At 28.8% G+C, this 26,334-nt stretch overlaps 5 protein-coding genes across 5 annotated transcripts; 2 read left to right on the top strand and 3 right to left on the bottom strand.

Annotated features, from left to right (window-relative positions):
- Positions 1-11: 11 nt before the first annotated feature.
- On the top strand, positions 12-2,006 carry LOC112692493 (elongator complex protein 5). Its single transcript, XM_025567165.1, has 5 exons — positions 12-379; positions 852-1,172; positions 1,274-1,449; positions 1,513-1,682; positions 1,755-2,006. Exons 1-5 carry the CDS (start codon positions 319-321, stop codon positions 1,852-1,854), a joined length of 828 nt encoding a protein of 275 aa, XP_025422950.1. The 5' UTR covers positions 12-318; the 3' UTR covers positions 1,855-2,006.
- A 143-nt stretch (positions 2,007-2,149) lies between these two features.
- On the top strand, positions 2,150-3,689 carry LOC112692494. Its single transcript, XM_025567166.1, has 2 exons — positions 2,150-3,019; positions 3,101-3,689. The coding sequence occupies exons 1-2, from the start codon at positions 2,593-2,595 to the stop codon at positions 3,277-3,279; spliced, it is 606 nt and encodes a 201-aa protein (XP_025422951.1). The 5' UTR covers positions 2,150-2,592; the 3' UTR covers positions 3,280-3,689.
- A 5,523-nt stretch (positions 3,690-9,212) lies between these two features.
- Positions 9,213-10,978, bottom strand: LOC112692499. The gene is made up of 2 exons (XM_025567168.1): positions 10,496-10,978; positions 9,213-9,955 (listed from the first exon to the last, which is right to left on the bottom strand). The coding sequence occupies exons 1-2, from the start codon at positions 10,641-10,643 to the stop codon at positions 9,213-9,215; spliced, it is 891 nt and encodes a 296-aa protein (XP_025422953.1). The 5' UTR covers positions 10,644-10,978.
- A 5,836-nt stretch (positions 10,979-16,814) lies between these two features.
- On the bottom strand, positions 16,815-17,159 carry LOC112692505. Its single transcript, XM_025567175.1, has one exon. The coding sequence runs from the start codon at positions 17,157-17,159 to the stop codon at positions 16,815-16,817; it is 345 nt and encodes a 114-aa protein (XP_025422960.1).
- A 1,589-nt stretch (positions 17,160-18,748) lies between these two features.
- Positions 18,749-25,346, bottom strand: LOC112692577 (multiple inositol polyphosphate phosphatase 1-like). Its single transcript, XM_025567295.1, has 7 exons — positions 25,049-25,346; positions 21,682-21,986; positions 21,501-21,617; positions 21,257-21,404; positions 19,482-19,582; positions 19,307-19,416; positions 18,749-19,208 (listed from the first exon to the last, which is right to left on the bottom strand). The coding sequence occupies exons 1-7, from the start codon at positions 25,203-25,205 to the stop codon at positions 18,773-18,775; spliced, it is 1,374 nt and encodes a 457-aa protein (XP_025423080.1). The 5' UTR covers positions 25,206-25,346; the 3' UTR covers positions 18,749-18,772.
- Between the last annotated feature and the right edge of the window lie 988 nt (positions 25,347-26,334).

The following is a 26,334-nucleotide window of genomic DNA, read 5'->3' as shown; positions in this document are numbered from 1 at the left end:
TAAATTCGTCAAGTAACTTGTAATCATTCATCATGTAAGAGCGACTACAGAATGCAAATATGTATATAATTCAGTTGATTGGGATATTTTTATATATTGAATCATTTTTACATCTAGCAGTAATTAGGTATATTACGTAACTGAATTCGAGGCTAATGATGAAGATTCCACAATTTTTAGGTTAACAATTTGATAACAATAATTTTGATAATGACAAGTTATTGCGGCATAACTTGATTAATTTACAGCGATTATTAAAATATAATCGTCATCTGTTCAAATGTACTTTTTACAGTGTTTCTATTATATTTAAACGTAATGGATGTTTACGATAGTATAATAAGAGGTACACAACCCAATCGGCTAATAATCATTGAAGGTCAGTTTCATAAACTTACATTTGAAATTACGTTTTATTATTGTAATATTTTCATAATTAAATTGCATACTTAAGGTACTTAGATATATGTTATATTCGATTGATAACTACTTGGATAACAAAATATATTAATTCTATACTTATAAATTGAGTGAAATGTTATATGGTTGTGTATTTTAAGTATTAACTAATTTGCAGAATAATTTATAATAGATTTTCAAGTTTAGACAATAACAATAGTATTTATTTTAATTTTTTTTAGTATCTCTATTATAAATTGTTAAAGAGCTGGATACCAAAATATTTAAAGTGGGTTACATTTTACTTATATTTTTAATTTAAAAAAATGATTTACTATGAAATTATTTTTTTATAAATAATTACATAATAAAATTAATTTATATATTAGATTATGAATATAATATTCATGAATGAATTAATAGATTTTATGTTATTTTTTTACTTGTTTCAGATTCATTTCTAGCTAAAGGACAGTTTATATTACACCTTATATCTGAAAATCGTAAATCTCATGATATCCATGTACTTTGTTTTGAACATTTAGTTTCTCAGTATCAAAAATTATTTCCTTCATTATCTAACATACATTATTATGATTGTATGACTAATATTTTATCTTCTACTTTAAGTATGTATGAAACTGTTACAAATATAATTGCACAATCAACCAAAAATGTAGTCATTTTAATTGACTCATTATCTATGTATTTACTTGGAACAGATTTCAGGAATGTATATAAAGAAGTATTGGAAATTACATCTTTAGAGAAAGGCAAATTAATAAATTATTACATTAATTTACAATGTTTAACTCAAACCCTCTATAATTTTCCCTATGGTCAGATTTAATTCTTTGTGATACTTTGATTTTAGTGCCTAATGTTGTACAACTTGTGGCTGTGATACATGAGGATGTGACAGAAAAGCATTATACTGAGCATTTAAAAAACATATGTAAAACTTACATACATGTTCAAAATACCAATAATCCATTAGTTTTAAATTTAAGATTAGAACATAAAAGATCAAATGGTAAATGTGTAGTTCAGGTAACTAATTTCATATTTATTTTGCATTATATATTTTATTTATATATTATACTTTTTATTTAGAAACTAAAAGGAGAATTAAAATCTGATTGTACATTCAAATTAATAAATGACTTGTTGCCTCAAACAATAGAAGAAGAAAAAGGTATACCAAAAAATTTAGCTAGTTTTAAATTGGATTTGCAAGAAAATGAAAAGAAAGCAAAGGAAGAATTAGTTTTACCATACACATTGTTAGTGAATTATTTGTAAGATAAAACGGTAGTTAAAACTATGTTTGATTGTTTTTTTTTTTTTTTTATTAGAGTACAAAATGCATCTAATATTGGAGGAATAATTCATTATATTCCTGATGAAGCAGATGATTGGGACGAAGAAGATCCAGATGATGATTTAGAAATTTGACATTGCATTATTTATACAATTTTAATGTAAATACTACATTATTTGTCAAGCATCATTTCATGTGATTTCGATCAACATATGCACCAAAAATTGTTTTTTTAAATGTGGAACCTTAAGTGTTAATAATTAAATTTTTAAGTGTTTCTTAAACATTTTTAGATAATCCGTTATATTTCTATTAGTATACTAGTAAATCAAAATCAGTATCAACCTGAAATCTTCACTTAAACATTTAGGACTAACTTTTCTAAAAAAAATAAACATTTTGAATTTTAAAGAGTTTTTATAAGATAATGTCATAAATGCTATGCGAAGGCTTAACATACACAGGGTGGGGCAGTGGGTTCTGATGATTTATAGAGTACTGCGGTTGGATACTTAAGGTATGCATTGTATGTATTGGTCGGATCGTATGAAATGGATCAAATTGTGGTAGTGCGTCCACTGTACCGGTAGCAATCATATTGCCCATGCGACGGTCGGTTTTTTTAGTAACATTCGCATTATCGTAGCGAAATCCGTATGACATCCGCACCAGTCGGAAGATTTGCCCCTTCGATCAATTTCGTCGGCATTACCGACGGACCGATACGTGCGATCCGTCCCCTGCCGGTCAGTGGACGCATATGTATAACTTACTATACTAATAATTCTAAAATCCGTTTCATACGATGCGTACGTATGGACGCGTACCTTAAAGTGGATAAGATAAACTAGTTTGTCGCCAGATTAAAGTTTATGATGTTTAGTTATATTTTATCAGTAATCATGGACACATGGCCTGTGAATCAGCGCGTTTTTGCTGTTACGACGTTTATTGAGTGTAAATCAATTATAACTGTACAACGAAATTTTCGACGACAATTCAATATTCCTGTTGGAGGCAATGTTCCTTCACGGAATTCAATCTTAGACTGGTATTATAAATTTCAAAATACTGGTTCTGTTTTAACAACTTATAAAGGCAGCCAAAAAAGTGTAAGAACACCAGAAAACATTGAACGAGTACGTCAAGCAATCGATCAAAGTCCACAACGCTCGACAAGACGCCATTCTCAGTCGTTGAACTTGTCCACCAGAACTGTTCGAAGAATTTTACATAATGATTTACAACTTTTTCCATATAAAGTACAGATAGTGCAACAACTCCTTCCGAATGATTTTGGTACGAGAATTAAATTTTGTAACAGGTTTCAGCAATTGTTACATGAAAATCATGAATTTATGTCTAATTTGTTAATGTCAGATGAAGCACATTTTCATTTATGTGGTGTGGTAAACAAGCAAAACTATCGTTTTTGGGCTTCAGAAAAACCTAGTTTGTTACATAAAACTCCTTTGCGTTCTGCAAAAGTAACTGTATGGTGTGGCGTTACATCATTTGGCATTTTGGGTCCGTACTTTTTCGAGGAAAACAATGTGTGACCGTAACATCTGAACGTTATGTGGAAATGTTGAACAACTTCTTGCCAACTGTATTACAACGATTAGGAGTACATCATAAAGATCTATGGTACCAACAAGATGGTGCTACTAGCCATACAGCGCGTATTTCATTGGCTGTTCTTAGACAAATGTTTCCGAATCGTGTGATTTCGCGGAATGGTAATATTGCCTGGCCATCACGTTCTCCTGATTCGACTCCACCTGATTTCTTTTTGTGGGGTTATTTGAACTCTAAAGTATTCACTAATAAGCCACATACATTACTAGAGTTAAAAGAAAACATTAGACGGGAAATTACAGCCATCGATGTGCATATCCTACAGAGAGTTATGGACAGTACGAAAAAACGGATAACCGACTGTATATAAAATGGAGGCGGCCACTTAAGTAATGTAATTTTTAAAAATTTAGATTTTTGTTTATAACAATTAAAAATAATCTTTATGTTGAATAAAATACAATTTGTTTCATTACTTTGTTTTTAATACTTGACCAATAAATTACAATTAAAATTCATCAGAACCCACTGCCCCACCCATTATAACAGATATATTTTGGTTATTGAGTCTCAGACCGTCAAACAAGTAAATATTGTTACCTTTGGTTCAAACTTATTTAATTCTCCTTTTGGTGATCATAATAATAAGTACTGTATTATAAAGTAAGTATAGAAATGTCTTCCTACTTTACTAAATGGTTTTTTTGCCACAAACAATTCAGTACACACACTAAACATTTAATACTCTTAAAATATTAAAAAAAAAAAATGAAAAATAAGTATTTTGTTTAAAACATAAACGGATTAAAATAACTTCAATTTTACAATAAAACAAATAAAAATTAAATTCTTAATCAAAACTTGTCGTTTACCACGACACTTCGCGACTATTCAATTACCGTTGCTGTAGCCTCATATTGGTTTTGAAATGTAGATGATTGGGCATTTGTTTATTTCTGCCTCGTATGGAATAATAGTTTACAGTTATATTTTGTAAACATACATATATACGGCATTACAACAATAATTATATCCTAAAAAAGGCATATTAATGGTGGAATGGGGCTGAAGGGGCTTTTGGTTTTTAATTGGTTAAATTGTGAAGTGTTGTTTAGAGGAAATTTTCCATCCTCCAAAAAAAATCTAAATACATCCATGTTAAACACAATCTAAAGCCTACTGACATACTGTTACCAATTATTTATGAAATTATGTACGTATTTTATGATTGGAGTAATCACTCGAAACCATTATATACACTAACATAGTAATTTTCTTCACTTTTATCGCACATGATTACGCATATAAAGAAGCCATTGTTTTTCCAATTCAATTAGTGAAACCACGATGGCGTACGTCCACCGTCGAATTTCATCAGCGAACTGGGGTGCGGCCGGTTGCCTCAGATCGTGTAGGGGGGGATACTTTCTTGCAGTCTTAGATGGAAACGGAACCGACCAAAAGCTCCGCAAACAACGAGGGTCAACGGTGAGCGACCGTCCGCCGGGGGCCTGAGCATCGACAACATGCTCAACACACCGCGGTCCCTGTAATCGGTCCGTCTCACGGGATGGACTGGCACGAACTAAAGTCACCGGTAGTCGAAACGAATAAGTGACCGTGCGTTTAGGGGCGTCATTTCAATATTTTTTCCGAGTGTACGAACTTTTAGGCAATTTTTTGTTTATTGTTTATAATTTATTGTTTTGACATTTCACCAGGCCATAAAAAATATATATATATATATATAAATGTAGGTAACCTAAACAAACCTATGTAAATATTTTTTCCTTCCCTTTTATAATTCTAATTGAAATTACTTATTACGACTAATGTAACTTTTAAATAGCTAGCAATTCATAGAATTAAAAGCTCATAAGCGATTAAAGTGAAGAAAATAGCTAAATCCATTTCACTATTATTTGAAAAAAAGGCAAACGGTATGACGAAAAACACTTTAATTCCTAAATCAACCATCGTTAATACAAAACATCAAATTATTAATTATTAATTATTTTAAATTAGCAAATATCTACGGGTCTTACCAGGACCGACTTTAGATACGATCGACGCGTGCGACGGCACAGGGTGCCAAAATCCGAATGACCCGTGAGAGGTGTCAAAATTAGAATTAAATTTTATCAATCGTTGGCAACGCAAATTATCTATTATAGATAGAAGAAAAAAAATTTCACGATAAATTTGATTATTATTATAATTATCATTATTTATTATTCTATCGACACGTAAGGATTGGCCGCGCTTGTAAGTACAATTACAGTTTTAAAAACTATCACTATATTATTATAAGTATTATTGTTTGTTCTATGAATGATTTACAAGTATGAGACGGATATACACGTTTGAAAAAAATTATTTTGAGCATTTTTAATTATGAATGTGACTTAGATTATAATACGTATATGTATAATGAAGTCCCTACAGCTCCCAAAATTCTGTCTGTTTAAGTTATATGTTTAAGTCGTTTAAGATGGAGAATTGCCAAAATAATTCTTGCACTGATCGCCAAAAGAGCTAAAGCCGGCCATGGGTCTTACTCAGGCGTGGATCCAGGAATATTTTTTTGGGCGGGCCCATAAACTTAACCACAAAAGAAAATACAGTAAAATTATGATTTTAATTAATAAAGAATAATTTTCATTTAGTTATAAATATTTCAATAAATAGTCTAGTACTAATAAAAGCTAAAAAAACAAAATATATCGAAATACAGTTACATGGAAAAATTTAACCTCCTTAACTTATCAAGTGCACTTTTTCTATCATAATGTAATGTTTAGACGTCTTAGAATGATGTCAAATTAATATAAAACAAATATAGTGGAATACAAATGTCAAATATAAACGAATAAACGAGTAGTAAGTAAAACAGTGAGACACCAACGGGCAACAACCAACTATTAACTAATAACTTTTAGTTATACATAATAACGTGCTTGTGTTAAATGATCGGCGAACCGCGAATGCAATAGTTATACCCAAAATAAACTTTGAATACAGACAATAATATAGCATTTATATTAGTTATCGGGACCAGACGACCGATTTAGAATCAATCGTTGTAGAAAACTTAAATAATATGTTCCCAAGCAAAAATTATCAAAGTAGTAGTAAAGTATCTAAATATGATCATAATACTATAACTTGTGTGTGTGTGTGTGCAGCGTGTGTTTAATACGTTTATAGTGTTAATACAAACTATTAATATGATTTTCAAGTTAAAATTCTAAAATATGAAAATGTTAAATATAAACCGTGTTTCATGTAAAGTTAATTTACCATCTCAGGTTCGTGGGGGGGGTTGACCCCCAAACCCCCCATGGATACGCCACTAAATGTTACTATAATGTAATATAACTGGTCACTTAGATTGGATGCACCGTCCTTGAATGAAATCTGTAATTTGAAGCTTAGGTGACTTATACTTATTACCAGGGCTCGAGACTTATAGCACTAATAAATCATGAAATATGCGCTATTATATGCACCGAAAAAAATGTAAAATATGCACTATAATATGCACTAAAAATATGAAAATATGCTTTAAAAATTATTTATTTAAAATTTTTATTTAGACATTTATGAATTTATAATTATTAAAATTTAAAGAAAAATTTTTATATAATTTTACAGTTATAATTTTTTACAAATAATGACTAAAAACTCTTTCCTGTTCTCAATAATTTGTATGTGTCGAATTTTGCCAATCTGTAAAATATAATTATTTCAAATCAATAAATCATTAAAAGGTAACTTATAGTTTGTACCTTCATAATTGCACTGTATTATTATGTGTTTCCGAATATTTTCAAACTTGTAATATCTGTTATTGCTTAATAATGTTTTGTGCAACAACAACATCAAGATAAAAGATACGATAAACACAATATTGACTTGCATTGGGATATTTTAGGAATATTTTTTTCAATCGACAATGAGTTTTATAACGTCCCAAAACTGTTGATCACTGATGAGTGGTCGAAATATGTATTTTTGCAGGATTGAGTTTTCAATTTTTACATTAATTAGCAATAAATAGCAAAATAGTCGAAAAAATAGCAAAACCTCTAGAATATGCAAAAATATGCACTAAAAACTTTTAGTATTGAGTTCATTTTTGTCTGAAATGGATTTATTGCTTACTCTGCTATCTTTTCATAAACTACAAAAAAATATGCAAATGCTACAAGTCTCGAGCCCTGCTTATTACACAGTTCACTCGTGAAAACAAAATTCGGAAGCGGCTTGACGATTGCGTATTTTTTCTCACGACCTTTCACGGGTGTAATTTCTACGGAAGTTCAATCACCGGTTCCAAAATAAGCTTACACGTGTCCAGGGTTTAAAGTAGCAAAGAAGGGCAGGGAGGACTCTTATCTGTATATCATTTACAGCGTTCCATATAGTCCCATACAATTACAGGGTAATTAATTATAAATAGGTGTATATATATATATATATAGTATGAAATGTTTTTAGTCAACAATTACCTCCACAATTATTCATGTGTTGTATAAATGTATAAACATGTAAATTACACACTTATTGTTTTAAATTGTAAATTTAAATTATATTTTGATAAAATAAAAATAATTAAAAAAACATACATATAAATATATAATTTATACTTAATATTAGTTAATTTTGTTTGTAGAACACTGTCTAATACCTAACCTAGTGACATAAACCGAATTGCAAAAATAATTTTTCAACTGTTTTACAGCGTATGATTATTTTTAACAAACTGTTAAGCGTTTCAATACACTTATCGGAGAAATATTCAAGGGGACGCTTTACAAGCCCTGTAGTTGGTGGGGATTGACTCCCCTTACATCTTCCCTGCTCCCCCGTTAAATCCTTTCACATGTTTAAACCCTAATTTAGTGAAATGTGTCTATATTAATATACTTGTAAATATTAAATTTATTAAATAAATTCGTTAACAAACCATTAAGTAAAAATTCAAATCAAAATTTAGTCAAGACCACTTGGAATTCATTATCATTATTTTTCTTTATTTGTTACGCGTTTCTTAGTATTATATTATGATTAACTCATGTACCCTATTAAATCGAAAAAATCTTTCGTTTTTAAAAGATTTCCGTGGGAAGGAGAGCACAAAAAATATTTTGATTACAACAACGTTCATGATATCCACAACTCTTGTAAACGATAAGAATTGAAGACATATTGTATTCATGCATGTATTAATGATACCAATTTATTTAATGATAAACTATGATAGATGAGTTGTCATACCGGCTTTTAAGGCCGTGTTCTCACCAAAAGCAACTGATGATGGCAACGCGATAGAGATTCGAGTCTAGTTGTAGTTGAGTTGCCCAGTTGTTCTCATCTAAAAAATTAATATGAAACTTCAATACAACTTCAATGCATATTCAGTTATCAAAATGTCTTCATCCGATGAGGATATGGTTGTAGCATTTATGTATTTGAGGTATAAAAAACAAAAAAAAAAAAAAATTGGGTTCATCCATATTATTCACTCAACATCAACCACAGTTTATTTATATTAACAAGAGAATTAGACCAAGACCCAGCTAAATTTCATGGTTTTTATAGAATGAGTATTGAAAGTTTTCAAGAACTAGTAGAACTAATGAAGACTTCAATTCAAAAAAAAGATACCAACTATAGAAAAGCAGTGTCTGTTGAGGAAAGACTTCTAATTACAATAAGGTAATAATTAAATTAAATACAACTAAACTTTATTATATTTTTTATTTTTAGAATAATCAACAAAAATAAAATGACAATCTTTTATTAAATTAAAAAAAAAAATAGAAATATTAGAATGTAAATTAGTGTGAAAACTCTCACAAAACATAACATATTTTTTACAAATTAGGAAAAAAAATATTTTTATTATATATTAAAAAATATTAAAACCACTCTGAGCTGGATCAAATTGTTGATATTGATTACCTGTATTATCAGTTCTTGCCTCTGGTACTGTTGATAATGTAGAATAACTAGACGAACTTGAATGACTAGTTCTTGCCTCTGGTACTGTCAATAATGTAGAATAACTAGAGGAACATAAATTACTAGATGAATTTAATGAACCTTGATCCTCTAAAACACAACCGATAACATCCAAAACTTTCCTTTTGAATTGTCTTTTTTGTATGGGGTTCATTTGTTGTATATCCGGTTGTAAGCTCAACAAAAATTTTTGATCTGCATATTCTGGTGAGGTTGACATTTTTTTCTTTTTTGTTTCAAAGTATTCCATGAAACAATTATCAACATCACTTATTTTACTATTTACTTTAATACTTTTTGCGCTATGTTCTATTTTATCGTGATCGTCTGCTATATCTCGATGACTGCTCAATAATTCAGATGATCCTGGTACTTGAACAGATTCTATTATTTCACCATTTGATTCCTCTTCAATATCTTCCATGTTAGTGTCCTTTTCCAATTCCGATGATATTGATATATTTCCTTGTTGTTTCTTGCCACTTTTAACAAATGGAATTATAAATTGCATGGCATCTTCTAAATAATATTTTTTTTTAAGACCACCCGATGATCCACTTGGTACTTTTTGTCGTAAATGATGTAGAAATACTGTTCTTATGTTTTTCCATCGTTCTTTACATGTTTGAACTAAAATCATTTAAAAAATAAATTGATAAGACCTTTACAATTTAAATACTTATACAATACATTAGGTCCATGAAGTTGGACGTACAATATGAATATTTGTGCTCCAAATTTTGTTACAATATTCTTAATTCATATTACAACTATTTATCATATTACTTTTTTATTTATTTTAGATTTTTTATTTAAATTACATTTTTAAAAAAAAATTGTTTATCAACAATATATTAAACTTTTTTTAGGTTTATGGCAACAGGCGAAAGTTATAGAGCTATGACATATCATTTTATGAGAGGACTTACAACAATGTGAATATTTTATGACACCCGCCGGTTCTATTCCATATCAATGGAATACTATAATTTAATTTAACTTAATTTAATATATATATGTCTTATTTGTTATATGATTATTATTACTTTTAATTTTACTTATTTAATAAATAATATGATAAATCTATTTAATATTGTATCTGTATGTACATTGTTTATACAAGATTAATTAGTAATTACGTTTTTGATTTTTTGACAACATTTTACTTACTAGAATTGTTCGTTTTTTTTGAAATGTCGTTCCATGCTTTTTCTTTTATGTCTGGTCGAGTGTAATTAGATGATGTTACATTATAAAGACATGGGTGACTTTCTATAAGTTGTACGAATGCCATATTTTCTTCTTGTTCATTTGCCATTTTAAATAAATTATTAACAAAATATGAAATTGATTATAAACCAGAGTAGGTAATAATCAAATAATTGAATTATTCACAAAATCGATAACAAAATCGAACTATTCACACTAGCAACTAGACAAAAGAGACTGACACGTCGAGTTGTTCAAAAATAGTTTTCAAATTGTTGCGTTGTTTTCCAGTCCTGTTGCGACCTGTGAGAACACGTCAATTTAATAATACATGTCGCGTTACGTCGCGGTTGCGTTGCCGTCATCAATTGCTTTTGCTGAGACACGGCCTAAGATTAAATATCAGTAACCCTTACTTCCTCTATACTATAAAATATAATGAAATCAAAGTATTTATTTATCAATTGTAAATGAATATGTAAAATACATTTTCCCTGTGTTTATATAAGTAATTAATGAACGCAATATTTAATGGATACATCACGTTATTGATACAATCAGTACCGCAATTACAAAATAGGAGGCCCGTGTGCGGTAATTATATTGAGCCACTTCCTAGGATTTATTTTTGTTCAATTTAAGTATCAATTTTTTTAGGTTTTCAAATATGTTTCACATCAGTTAGTGTACGATATATGTAGATATATCAAACTAATTACCTGTAACTGTTGACAACAGTCTGTTGTATATTATACTTCACTATATATTTATTTAAGCGGTTTAGGTAGGTATATTATATGCCTACTCAAATACTCAATGGACTCATTGTTAAATAAATATTATATTATTATAAAATATTATAACAACCTTACCTGAACTTTGAAAAAATTTCTTTTTATTATTAAATAATTGTGTGTTTGTAAAGTTCAGTTTATTTCAGGCTGGGACTAGCCCCCCCCCCAAATTTATGTAAGCCAAGGGGCTTGTGAACGGAACACTCTGCACACCCGGTTTTTGCGGCACTGGATACAATATGTTTACGTAAATAAAGTATATACATATTCACAGTATTTTTTTAGTGATCTGCTTATTATGCAATATATAAAAAAATATTTATAATTTATATTTTTTTTTTTTAACATTTTTGTTAGATATTAGTCCATTAAGTCTATAACTAAAAAAATGTATCTTCTTCTTGAACTAATGTAAAATTAATATTAAATTTAACTTAAAAAAATAGCAATACTATATAGCAACTTATAGTATTACTATTATTATATGTAAACTATTACGTATTCAACAAATTTCTGCAAGCTATAGCAGAGATCATCGTAATGATTTTACAATAAAAATAATTTTAAAAAGATTAGTTAAAATTCCAAACTAAATTCTTAGTAACATTTCACACATTGTTTATTCTTAAATAGTTTAATGTGCTAACATTGTTATCATTTGACATTTTTTGTTTTCAACATTCGCGCCCAAACTTTTTTGGATTCTGGACAGAGGAAGGATTTTATATTTTAATCAGTATAAGTGACAGCGTTGAAATTAAAAAATTATATGTAACAAAGTTACATATAAAAATAATATAAATGATACTTATATGTTATATAATGTTATATACGTTTATAATAAAAAATTCTAAAATATTAATTGGCCACGTACATAAACATACAAACAAATTCACTAGGCAAAATTATCGAAAAATACAGAAGTAAGTACGTCTAACTGAGTAAACAGACTCGTATCGAACATTATTATTTCGTGATTGACAACGTTCGCTCATTTAATCACATTGTTATATCCTTCAACTTCCTACCGTGTTCGTATAACCCGTGTTCAATAATAAACGAAAAATGGAAGAACAATGCAAACACACTTTCGTCAACAAACCCTTTTACAAGTGGTTTCATAAGTGTAACAAATGCGAGAGGAGAAAAATATGGAAACCGATCTCGAAATGCTCGTCCTGCAAGAGTTATTACCATCGCAGGTGCATACAGCTGGATGGCGACGCGTGCAACAAGAAAACGGATCACGTCGAATCGATGACACTGGTAAATATGTTGCTAACAGAAGTAGGCGCTACTAACCAGTTGATCTTTTCCCTGTCAACCCGTTTTCGGTAACTTTCTTAATGTGTAATCTCTCTGTTGGCCAGGCGTATTCCGCCCATTGCAGCCTTATTCTGACAAATAAATGTCGTATACTCTGCTTATTATACAACTGTTGTGGGTTTTTCATTTGTTATTCTCTGGAAACTTTTCAATTCATCATTATACATGCCTATAATCACATTTCAAGTATATTTCGAATCAATAATTATTTAAAGACTTCACTGCATTTAAGTATTTGTTCGTGAAAAACTCGTATATTAGGCCTTTTTGATTAAATTATGGATCAAATATGAAGGTGGGATATTGATTGGTGATGAGCAAACCAAACCCAAAACCAAGACTATGGTAGTTAGTAGTAGTTAGTATATTATTACTATTATTATTTAATCTTGGTCTTGGACAGCCATTGTACTCAATTAGCCATAGTATAAAGGGCGCCCATAGGAAAATTCTCAAGGGGGGGGGGACAACATTTTTATTTATCAATCTATTCATAAATAGGAATGACCCAAGATATAGGAAGGGGTTTATAATTTTACATTATACTATTTCATTATATAAATCAAACTGGAAGACTATAAAATAAGTAATAATTATTTAACCAATTTACAATAAAAGTAATTTATTCTAATTTTTATTTAATTAATAATATAAATTGGACACTTAGAACATTAGTTATATTTGTTAAAATATTAATTTACAAATATTATATAAATATTATTGTGGTGTACACACACACACATATACATACCGTATTTCTGGAAATACACAATATTTTAAGAATTGATAATTATCCATAGAATAGAAACGAAAAAGCGTTTAGTTATTTATAGCTGATAACCTGATTTTCCAACTAAATAAATAGATTTTTCATAAACAAATTATAGATTTTCATATATTAAATTAAATTTTTAAATTCTATTTAAAAAAATATATTCTGATCATAGTAACTAATTTTCCAACATTTTTGACATTTTCCAGGGGGTGACATGTTTCTCCCTTGCCCCCTTCCCATATGGGCGTCCTTGCATAATATCAAGACCAACTTTGCTCATCACTAACATTGACATTAACACTTAGATTTCACTCAAAATAATGTTACAGACAACATACAATCACCTATTATATTTTCTTGTATAATTCAATGTCATATTATCAAAAACACTTCACTAACAATGAGTAGAACTTACACATTTTTTTTTCTGAACTTACGCTATTTATACACTTGCAAAATACACGCTGTATAATATGATAAAATTATTGAAAATAAAGCTTAATTCAAATCAATAACAAGCTCTTTATGCATGTATAATGAAATCATTCAAAATGCGTATACCACTATATGCCTTTTATATTGGACATAAAATAGAAAAACATAAAGTACGTTTTATTTAATTCTTCAATAATATGAGTAATATTTTTGGATGTAATAAAACACCACCAACAATTTAGCTTAAAATTTACGAAGAGAAATTTTTTTGAAAAAACGCACTCACCACCAGTCAAGACCATAGATAAAATTATCTACAAGTCGAAGCGTAGGTTCGAGATTTAAGTGCGTGATCCTAAAAAATATAAGGGACCCTCCCCTCATCCTCCATAGTAAGTAGTATTACAGACGCAATATTTTATCATGTGTACACACGTAGATACGTATCGGCGCTAATGCGTCGGCACATGATTTTCGTCCGCTGTTACACGGGGATGATATTAAATATTTTCATATTCTAACCTGATCAAACGACATAGATGATCGAACTGGATGTAGAAAACGTCCAAGACTTAACTCCCGAGGACGATCGTGTCGCCGAGAACTGTCCGGAGAGAAGCGCCGATGGTTTGTGCGCCGTGGACGCCTGCGATCCCGTTACCGGAATCGCGGTGTTGAATTCCGCGGACGTAGAAGATGAACCGGTACCCAGTTTAGGTGAAAACGCTGAGGATGGAAATCCTTCTGGGATGACGGTCGACGAGAGCAGCACAGCTCCAGCAAAAGACGGGACCATAAACGAAGAATGTTTTATAAATTTCTTAGACCCCGAAGAAGGTCTCGTCGCCGAGAACTGTCCGGAGAGAAGCGCCGATAGTTCGTGCATCATGGAAGCCTACACTCCCGGTACCGGAATCACGGTGCAGAGTTCTGCGACCGTAGATGACGAACCGGTGCCTAGTCCAGATGGAAACGCTGAGGATGGGAATCCTTCTGGAACGACCGTCAACGAGAGTAGCGCAGTTGTAGCAAACCAAACCCGAACACTAGCCAATGTGATGTCATTGTCGGTTCAAGAACCGGCACGGAACGTTTTGGGTAAGGAGTAGCTTTATTTTTTCGTATTTTTCTCGTTCATTTGACGAAATCAATAAACAATAATTTTAATTATTAACAAAAAAAAATCCACGTGGTGCAACACCATGTAATAGCTGCAGATGTTTGCCCGATGTACATTGATTTTTCTCGGAGCAGTTGGCCCATTCGTACACTTCTGATATGGAAGCCGATGGCGGACTGTGACGATTCCAAGCTCGCATTACGCTTGCCACACCGCCGAACCAAAGCGGATGGATACAAAAGATGTGAAGTCACCGAGGAAATACCATTGGAGTAGTTACCGGTCTTCTTGTTATATTTTACTCGTTCTTATTTTGTTCGAAAAACGTCAATATATCTCGTAACGTCTAACATCTTAGGCGAAGACTAAATAGAATAGGTAGTTCACTTGTAAAAAAATTGTATTTCATCGTACAACGTTACATTTATAGTTAATTTATTAGAAAATAATAAAGCTTACATCTTATTTTGCTTTTCTAGAACTATAAAAAAATATTACGGTTTAAAATTATTATTATAATTCAAAACAAACAAATTGGAAATTACTGTTGTAGAGATTTTAAGTATGTGCATTGATAAGCTAGGTATTAACGGTTAATTATGAATCGATTCTCGTCATAATTATAATTCTAAATGTGTTTTAGTTCATATAGAGTATAGAACGTAAAGTACCTTCGTGGCATAGACAACTTTGCGATACTATTTGTTGAACGTGTAATGTAATTCCCTATTTTATACAATTGACTCGAAAATTACATTTGTCCTTATAAACATGGTCGTTCCAAGGATCAATTTAATTTTCAAATCAACTGTGTAGTATGGAATTGCATAATACGTTTACAAATAATATCATGAAATTGTCCATGCCACAAAGATACCTTATGTTCACCCTTTACAATTGATTCAAAATTAACCGTTGTTAACTATGCGCATACCTAAAACCTCTGACAGTTATTTCCGAATTGTTTGCCTTTTATAATAATAATTTTAAGCCCTATTCTTATTTTATAATGCTGGACAAACAATAGAACGTACGTTTGATTATTTGAAATAAAACATGATACGACGAGATGTTTTTTTTGAAAATTGAACTGTTCATTCTTATTAGTCTTTGTATGAGATGTTAGATATGATGTACGCTTGGAAATTGTAATATTTGTTTTATGCAACTATAAGAGAAAAATTAAGATAATAATTTTCTGAAATCTCATCCTAGACTAACTATGTATTAGTCACTTATAACTGGAGTTGTCGACAAAAAGTTTCAAGACCGTATAATTAATTCTAACACTAACTCATAAATCAAAATTATATAAAGAACGATAGATTAATAAAAATACTATAGATACAATGTGATCACGATTTAAGGTAACACTAAATATCTCAGGTGGATGATCTTGTATTGAAGCGAATATTTTAGAGTGCTTAGGGGGTACTTAAATACACATTTATTTATGATTTTCAAATTTTCAACACTTTTGGTGTGCGCATGCGCAACACAACTTAAATTTTTTTAATGGAAACACTACTATTTTTTTTACATATTCGAATAGATTATTTTTTTTTAAACGTTTTTTGTATAAAATTTTTTTTTCTATTTACAAAATTGACCAAGTTAGAATTAAGTCAAAATTTGAATTTATGCATAAATCGTGTTTAATGAAATTTTCATTTATAACCACTGGAAATAATAAAATAAGTGTGAAATAATTAAAAATAATTTTTAGTCTACGATATTATTTTTAATTTAATCTATTGTTTTTAATTAAATTCATAACAAAATAGTTATAATGATAATATTATAATACAAAATAAAATAGATTAAATAAATCTATCTTATGAATTGTTCAAAGTTTTTGCCATTATGCTCTAAACATGATTCAAGTCGCCTCAAAAATTCAGTTGAAATTGCCGTCTTGATTTGGTTCTCGCTTAAAATATCACATGCCACCTGTATTTTGTTTTTTAAGTCCTGAAGATTGACAGGTGAATCTGCATAAACCACAGTCTTTAAATATTCCCATAAAAAAAAATCCAGTGGCGTTAAATCAGGAGATCGTGCAGGCCAAGGAACGACACCATTGGTACCAATCCAGCGGTTCGAAAATATTTGATTTAAATATCTTCTAACAGTAATTGCATTATGAGCTAGTGCTCCGTTGTGCTGGAAAAACATTCGTTCTCGTGTGTCTAATGAAACATCATCCAAAAGTCTTGGTAGTTCGTTGGTTAAAAAATTAAGGTATCGTCTACCATTAAGCGTTCCATCATAAAAGAACGGTCCTATTAGCTTTCCACCAACTAACCCACACCGTACATTTATTCCCCAGACCGTTTGGAAATTAGTCTCACGTGACCAGTGTGGGTTTGTGTCATCCTAGTATCGATGATTTTGTTTATTCATAATGCCATTGTTTGTAAATTTTGATTCATCACTCCAAAGAACATGATTGACTATTAAAGGGTCATCAAAAAATTTAACATTGAACCAAGCTATAAACTCTAACCTACGAATTGAAACTCCTGCACACAAATGTTGGACGAAATTGATTTTATATGGGTGCATTTTGTGTTTTTTTAGAATTTTTCGAACATAACCATATGAAACGCCAATTTTGCGAGCAATATGCCAAATTAACGAACGTGGATACTTGTGTATTTTTTAGAGTTCTAAGTCCCTAAGCCTAGTTATGAATAAACAGCTCAGCTGATTTTATTGTTATTACTAAAATATTTTGGATATTATTTCTTGCAATTGACTCGTTTTCGATTCCATAACTATACAAGCGAAATAATATTTAAATATATAATGACTATAAATCTCTTGAGTATATAAGTTCCTTAATTTGTTATAATTCATAGTAACTGAGGCATGGCGTAGGTACTCGTATTTTCAATTATTTTCTGGGGGTCCATAAATTATAACATAGATATAATATATATATGCATTTTGAAAGGGAGTTCAATAAAATCAAAATTCTTACTATAATTTTTACACTACGTAACGTTTATCTATTTTATTTTTATTTTTAAATGAGGAATTGAAAGAAGTAGGTATTTACTAATATAATAATATATATAATTGTTTTTATTGTACACAATACACAATAAATAAGAGTATGATTATGACAAATGACAATATTATAAAAAAAACTACAAGCTTCTTGATTCTTGTTATTTTTGAGTTCCGAGGGATGGGGTAGTAACCCACATAAATACGCCACTACATAAATAACTAATATATATCACGCTAAATGCATATTTATTATAAATTCATTACCTAGTGGCCACACTTCCTTCAAAAAGATGTATGAAATTCAAAGAATTTTTAGAATTATTAAAATATTAAAATATAAATAACGAAAAATATAGTTTGAATACAACGGATATTGCTGATTTAATCACTTTTTAGTGATTTTTATATGCAATATGTCAAACACGAGCGTTCATAAATAAATAAACTACGGTATACTGTTCCCAAATGAGCGTTCGTTTAATCGACTACCGACTTCGAGAAGTGATCATTGCTTAAAAATTACGTACTTGAAAATTGTCAAAATTATACCATTATGATTACACATAATATAACATATTTATATATATACACATATATATACACATAATTACACATAATAATGAATTATTAAAGTATAAAATGTTAGTAAATCTAGAATAATAGATAATTAAAAAAATAATTCAATAAATATTCAGTCAAATACTTTTATAATAATAATAATATCAATTAATTACAGTTAAAAACCTTAGCATGAATATATAATAGTATGTATATTAATATAATGATGTTAAAATATTCATGGAGCAAATGAAAAATACTAAAGTTATGGCGTTCAAAATCAACGTAGCTGATGAAGTTGACTGATAAAATGAACACGAAGAACTAGAAACAATTGGATCAAACATTTTCTCAATTTTTTCCCAGGGACAAAGGGTACAACCATATTTTTCTACAACCATTGGAATTTCGTTGACGTAAAATGTAACTTTATGATCACCATCACATTCGTAGAGTGCAGCAATTATATTGGACGCAAAAGGGTCCAAATACGACGATCTCCATTTTCTATTTTGCATCTCTTCGTAATTTGAACTTAACAGGCGTGAACTGTCATTGGCGAAGCCCAGTCCAGCAATAGTGCTCAACACGTTTGACGAATGTGCAAAATAAAATACCCCTTTCGGGCCTGGTAGTCCTTGAGATTTTTGTCTAAATAACATAAATCATTTTTACAATAAATATATATACATATAATATATATTATGTATATAAATATATTATTTTCAACATTTTATTGGGATACCTACCTGAAGTTGGTTATGAGATCTTTTATAATCGGACAGCTAATTCTTTTAATTATCGAATTACCATATCCTAGGAAATAATAATGTTGCAAATCTTCTCTATACTCTAAGACCTATTACATAATACAGTTTTTAACAATCTTATGGATTATGAATTTAATTTTATTGGACCATTTACTTTTAAATCTTCTTGTGTAAAGATGGCGCACCAAGCAGGATGTGAATTTATATTCAATGCTTTTTCGAATCTACATGCATCGTACATCGATTTTATTGTTTCTATATCATACATGTGATAAAAAAAATTAATAAAATTATAAATATAAGTGTATTTATAAATCACGTACCCATAGTGAAGATGATATTAATATGAACTAAATTTCATAACCTGGATAATTAATTCGAATAATAAAATTCAAAAAATGGTTTTGTATGGTTATTGTATTTTACTTCACTTGTATTATTATTTATGTTTATTGTTTATTGAATAATTATACTTAGATACAGTATTAAATATATTTACTTTTATACTCCGAGCGTACATCTAACACTTATATATAAATTTAAATATAAAAATAATTCCTGTGATAAAATCTATAAATTAGCACAAAATTCTATATTAAAATAGAGTATTTCAAAAGAATCAAAAATTATCACAATTGGTAGTAAATTTTTCAAATATCTAAAAGAATGAAATAACTATAAAATTGCTTTTAGTTTCTCTAAAATATCATTGAGTGTAAAAATAAATGTTTGACTCTTGTATTTTAAAATTTTTAATTTTAATACCATTATAGACAATTAATTTATTATATCGCACTTTTACATCACAATTGAATTAGATTTAATATTCAACGTCTATAAGGAGTGTACCCATGTGCGGATACAACGGGGGATATGGGGGTTGAAGTCTGACCTCCTTAGATATTAGGTAGAACCATATTGCATGTAGGTCCTTAAAATATTTAAAAAAATTAGACGTACGAAAGAATTTGTACAAATCGACATACGCAACGAATTATGGCAGTAACTCACTTTTTTAACCGGGGGGCTATATAATGAAAAAAGAGGAGGCCTTTTTTCATTTCTAAATTAGCGCCTGAGTATACCTATTACCTATATTATATTACACCATAGGAAGGTGTGTTCAAGCATCCCTCCGAAATGTTGTAAATGGGGACCTATAATTAAAGTCTAAATGTAAGGGGTCCATATTTTAATCGAGTTCGCTCAAATTAAATGTAATTTATTCGAAAATATTTGGTAAAAAATAAATTATATTTTGTAATAGAAAAATGTTCTAAAATTTCGTGCAAAAACTTAGGATAATATAACAACTACAGTTAACTACAAAAATAGAAATCATAAACAATTTAACCTATCTGAGAAAAATAAACGAGTTTCAAGAAAAACATATTAATTGACTTAAAACTCACATAACATTACTTATATAATATAATATTAAATAAAATATTAGATTTACGTTTTTTAATTATTTTTATATTATACATTTTATAATTTATTAAATACACCTACAAGTTTTGTATTAATATACAAAAATAATTGCTATATACTTTCACATAATTTTATAAATTTAATAAAATCTATGTAAATGTAGATTAGAAAAATAATGAATTTTCAAACTGTATACCGTTTTTAAAAAAATTTTCAGCGTGTTCATTTTTTTAATGTAGTATTTCGTGTATACGTAATATGTAACCTACATTAGCATTTACAATTTATGATTAATCATTAGGTTCAAATATGCATACAATGTATACGTTACACAAATCGAAAATCTATCTCGTCAACTAGATTTCGGTATTTATAATCCGTATTTGACAAAAATCTAAACAAATATTGTCACCGAATATTCAGTTTAGAAATATATAGTTTTCTCCAGTTAAATGCAATATCATTTTCATTATAATTATATGTATTTAAAAAATATACCTATTTTCAAGTTGGATTCAAATCCTAAAATCTTAGTCACCCTGGTAATTAATTGTTGCATGTGTATACTATTCTCAAATTTCTTCATTTCTTCGACTCCACTTTCTTCCAAATCATCATAATTGGATATGTTTTTATACTTTGATATCTATTAAATATTTTTATATTATAGAATTATTTATTTCTAATGAATAATTCAATTCTAAATTAGTAGTTCAGTCAATAATATAAATTATAAAGGTACATTTATTCTGAAATCATCTTCATGTCGCAATGGTATATCTGTAACATTCACATTGAATACAGATCTAAGAAAATAAAATGCACTATCCACGCATCGAGCTTTAGGTGATGATAAAACCTGAAAAGTATTAATAACTTTTAATTTAGTTTGTAGAATCATAATATAAGTTTTATTATATTACTTTATATGTCATAGGGTTAAACGTATCGTTGAATGTATACAGTATATCTCTATATACATTTTTAAGTCTTATTCCCAAAGACGATAAATCACGAACACCTTGGCTATTAAGCATACAGCTATCATTTTTATTTAAATTATAAGCCCATTTTTTTATCTCTTCGATGTCTTCCTGGCATAAATTTGAATTTTCGATTGAAATTTTTTTTGCTAACTCGGTTAGTTTTGAAATGTTTTCAATTTGATGTTCTTCAGGATTTCGTGTACCATGCCTTGATAGCATCCATAATTGTAATGTCCTGCAATCTAATACAAAATGCATAAGAATCAGTCCCTATTTTTCATAAAAGTTCGTACTACACATTTTTTAATATACAATGATATGATACAAAGCATTCTATCTCCTTCAATATGATTATAATTTTTAGTACGTCAGTAATAATTTTTAGTAATAGTTCTTTTTTTTTTAAATTGAATTGCACATTATAATTAGTTAAACTAAAAACAAATCTGATATTATTTTTTAAACTGAAAATATACTTTTGTCTGGTATAAATCTGAAAACTGTTTACAAATTATTTATTTTAATGTGAGATATATAACTTAAAATATAATAGATGTATTTAAGTTCTCATCAGCTATATGCTTAAACTGACTTCCCAAAAAACACCTTCATAGTAGTCTTATTTATTAATATTTAGTAGGTACAAACTTCTCGAATCCCGTATTGCACATTTGCAGTTTCGGACTACACACTTTGTGTCGGGGTTCACTAAAAAATTGGGACTGATAAGAATTTAGAATATAATATTACTTAATAATTAATGGTATAACTAAGAATGACGTTAAAATGTTAAAATCTGTTCAACTTTCACAGCCTTTTTCATAATATTATTAAAACAGAAATGTTTTTTATTCGGAAATTGTGAATTTTATCTGAATGATCGTTTTTTGTGTACTAAATCCGCCATTAGAATAATTTATACATCAATAAAATAATTTCAACTGAGTATTGAAAAAGTGAGTATTGATTAACCATTTTTTCTTATCTATGTTGAGTCATACATTACTCAATTAGAAGAAATAATATTTTGCATTAATATTTTTGTCTTTTGTTAACCTATCGAGTTGTACATCTATTGTACGGGCCTATATCGACTCCGCTGAAAAGGTCTTTATACCTGTAAAAAACCTATCGCTGACTTTTGATTGCACTGAATATTTATATTTCGATTCCGCCGAAAATATATATACATATAACATCACTATATACACATTACATTACATATACTGTATATAATTTAAATACATACCATATCTAGCACGAAGTTAAGTAAGAAAAAAATCATAACATTTTATAGAATAAACAAATAATAATATAAATAATAATCACTAATTATGAATCAGCAACAATTGTAGTTGGATTGAAATATAAATGTTGAGTTGAGCATGTTTTAATAATACAGTGAAACCTCCCTTAACGGACACCTCTAAATAGCGGACACCTCCTAATAGCGGACGTTTTTATGGGAACGGGGACATTTTCACTACTTACGTATAGGAAAACCCCTAAGTACCGGACACTCTAAATAACTTTTATGGCAATTTAATTTTGATTTTAACAATTGTTATCGTAAATATAGAATAATCGTTGAATGCTATGTATTATAAATTATTATACAATTATAGTTTATCTTATTTTTCCATTGATTCATAGCGTCGATGAAACATTTTTCTAGATTATGTTCTGTGAAATTATCGTACTTGTATTTAGTTATGATTGTGTGATTCCATCGTAATCGAACGTGCTAGCGCAACGTAACGTGTTTCGTAAACGTATTGCAATGGCTAGTAAACAAAAGACATGTTTGAAAGAAAAAATTAATATTAATGAATTTCAAGCATCTAATACAAATATAGGTGTTCGTGCGATCGCAGACAAGTTTAGTCTAATACACATACATTACAGACGAAACGTTGTATTTCTTTATACAATTAAAAATGTACTTTTTCCTAAAAATATGAAAAATATTAAAAATACCACAACTATTTTTTCAATAGACAATGTAAAATAATTTGTAATAGAAATAAATATAGTTATAAATATAAATTAGACGAAAATCAAATATTTTCTAAAGTAGATAGTTGAAAATTAATAATAATAATATACATGTTATTATAATTTGATTTCTAATAGTGTTGGTTCGAACCCTGATTTTTTAAATCGAACCGACCTTGAACCGAACTTTAAATTATTTTTTCGAATTCAAACTGAACCGAACCTTCATATTTTCTACCGAACCTATTATGATTTTAAGTCAAACTCAAACTCGAACTCAATACTTTTTATCATGTACATTGTATCTACCTACAAATTAAATCAACCATAATTATTAATTACTATTGTATTTCAAGTTTTCGTATTACTTATTCTATATTTTAACTTTTAAGTCTAAGTAATTGTATTATTTAAAATACATTTAAATTTTAGATAATTTCTTCTTCTTATTATTATTATTATTATTTTTCAAAACCAGTATTATGCTCTCTCGTGTTTTGTAGCTTATAAAATATTCATTGAGAATTGAGTATTGAGTATAATATGACAATACAATCAGCACATTTTAATAATATATAAAAAAAATAGTAATAATAACTATAATTCACAAATATAGAATGATTAGTAGAATTTAGAATATAAGACGTAAGTTGTAAACATGTTTTTATTAACAGCACAGTCGCGGTATCGGAATATTATCATGGATTTATCCAAAATAGATTTTAACCTCTATAATAAATACGATAAAAACAAAAATAGCTAATTTATGAATGTAGACAAACTCTATTGGCGATAAACAACTTATGAATGTTTTGGTCGGCAGAGGGTGGATATGTAACATGCAACTGGAAAAATAACATTATTATTATAAATAATCCATAATGTGCCCTTTACAGATTATCACTTTCTATCGCCAATAGTTTAATTATTTCTAAATAATCGTTATCAATTTTTATTTTTCAAAAATAACTATTGAAGAATTGTACAAATATTTGGTTTTCAAACTATCGTGGCCAGTAAGTCTGAACCATATTTACAAGTTCGATTTTCAAACAGTAAAAGTTGCTTGATAGTTCGGTTTGATTTTTTTCCATGCCGAGTTCGAATTTCGAACCGAACCCAACATCAAGGGTTCGGTTCGGTTCGGTTCGAGATTCGAACAGTTCGACCAATCACTAATTTCTAACATAAATATTTTTGTTATTTTTCCCTTGGTACGATTTCCCGCTTAATATGCTATTTTTAAGTGGTCCCCAAAACCCTTTTAGGTTAGTTTTACTGGATGTATAAATAAATACATGTAACTTACTTTGATTTGTGTAGTTTTGATTAGCTGACAGTGAACTATATGCGGATTTTGACGCAAACAATGAATAAGGATTTTTCGTAAGCTGATAGCATTGATTTTTTTGACATTTTGCATAATTCATTAATAAAAGCGATAGTGCAAACGCGAAAAACTTCATGTTGTACGATGGAATAATATATTTAAAACAATATTAAGTGCCAGAAATATGAAAATTTATCTTTAAAAATATTGTAAGACATAAGATTATTTAGTGTGTTAACGATGTGTTCAATCACCATTGTGATATCAGCTTAACATGAATAATGATTGATGGGTGCTTAATTACTTTAATTGAATGTACTTAGTGATGCCTCAAGAATATAATATATTATTACATCTTATCTGTTTTTTTTGTGCATAGTGTAGCAATATTTGTTTTTGATTTTTCAAGAGTTTTGAATCGAAGATTGAAAAAATTCGATTTGATATAAATTACTACTACAACTACTACTACTAGTCAAATAACCTATGGTTATTAAATAACCGCATGAAGAGAAAAAACTGCACAACCATATAAGTAAAAAAAGGCTATCTTACAAAAAAAACGTACCAACAACCGAACATCTGTACCAACATTTATCCCCAGGAACTATCTAAGGACTATCTGATTAGGGCTTGGATTTATATTTATTAAAAACCAATATATGTAAATATATATGCAATAAAAAGTCGCTTTATATGTGATAAAAAAATAAAAATATAAAATATATAAAATATTATAAAAAAAAATATTAAAAATTGCTTAATAAATAACAAAAAATTACTTCAACAGAAAAAATGGATGCGAATTTCATATTTGTAATATTCGAAGGAGTGAGCTCAGTCTGCAATATTACCCCATTTATTCCGCAATGGATGTCTAATCAATTTTAAGTAGTTTATACCAGGTTTTCTATTTTATACATTATGTAATGCATATTTTCTTTTACTCCCAATTCCGATGGTCCTTGTACTTATTCTGTGTAATTTACTGTTTCTTCTATGGGTCCTAATCTTTGACCTAAAGTTAGTTTTCTTGTTTCTTAACTTTATTTGATTTATTTATTTATCATATATTTACCAGTATTTTAACTTTCAATTAATAATTATATGCTTATATGCCTATTGCAATATAGACTTTTAAATCCGTTACAGTAACTTTTGTTTACATTTGAAATTACATATACAATATACATATACAAAAATTATATATACAATCTTTTATTATTATTATTATTATTATTATTATTATTATTATTATTATTATT

The sequence above is a fragment of the Sipha flava genome, unplaced genomic scaffold (genome assembly GCF_003268045.1).
Source record: "Sipha flava isolate LNK unplaced genomic scaffold, YSA_version1 74_pilon_pilon, whole genome shotgun sequence".
NCBI classification, from domain to species: Eukaryota; Metazoa; Arthropoda; class Insecta; order Hemiptera; family Aphididae; genus Sipha; species Sipha flava.
The sequence above is the reverse complement of the archived record's forward strand: the minus strand, read 5'-3'. Positions and strand labels throughout refer to the sequence as shown.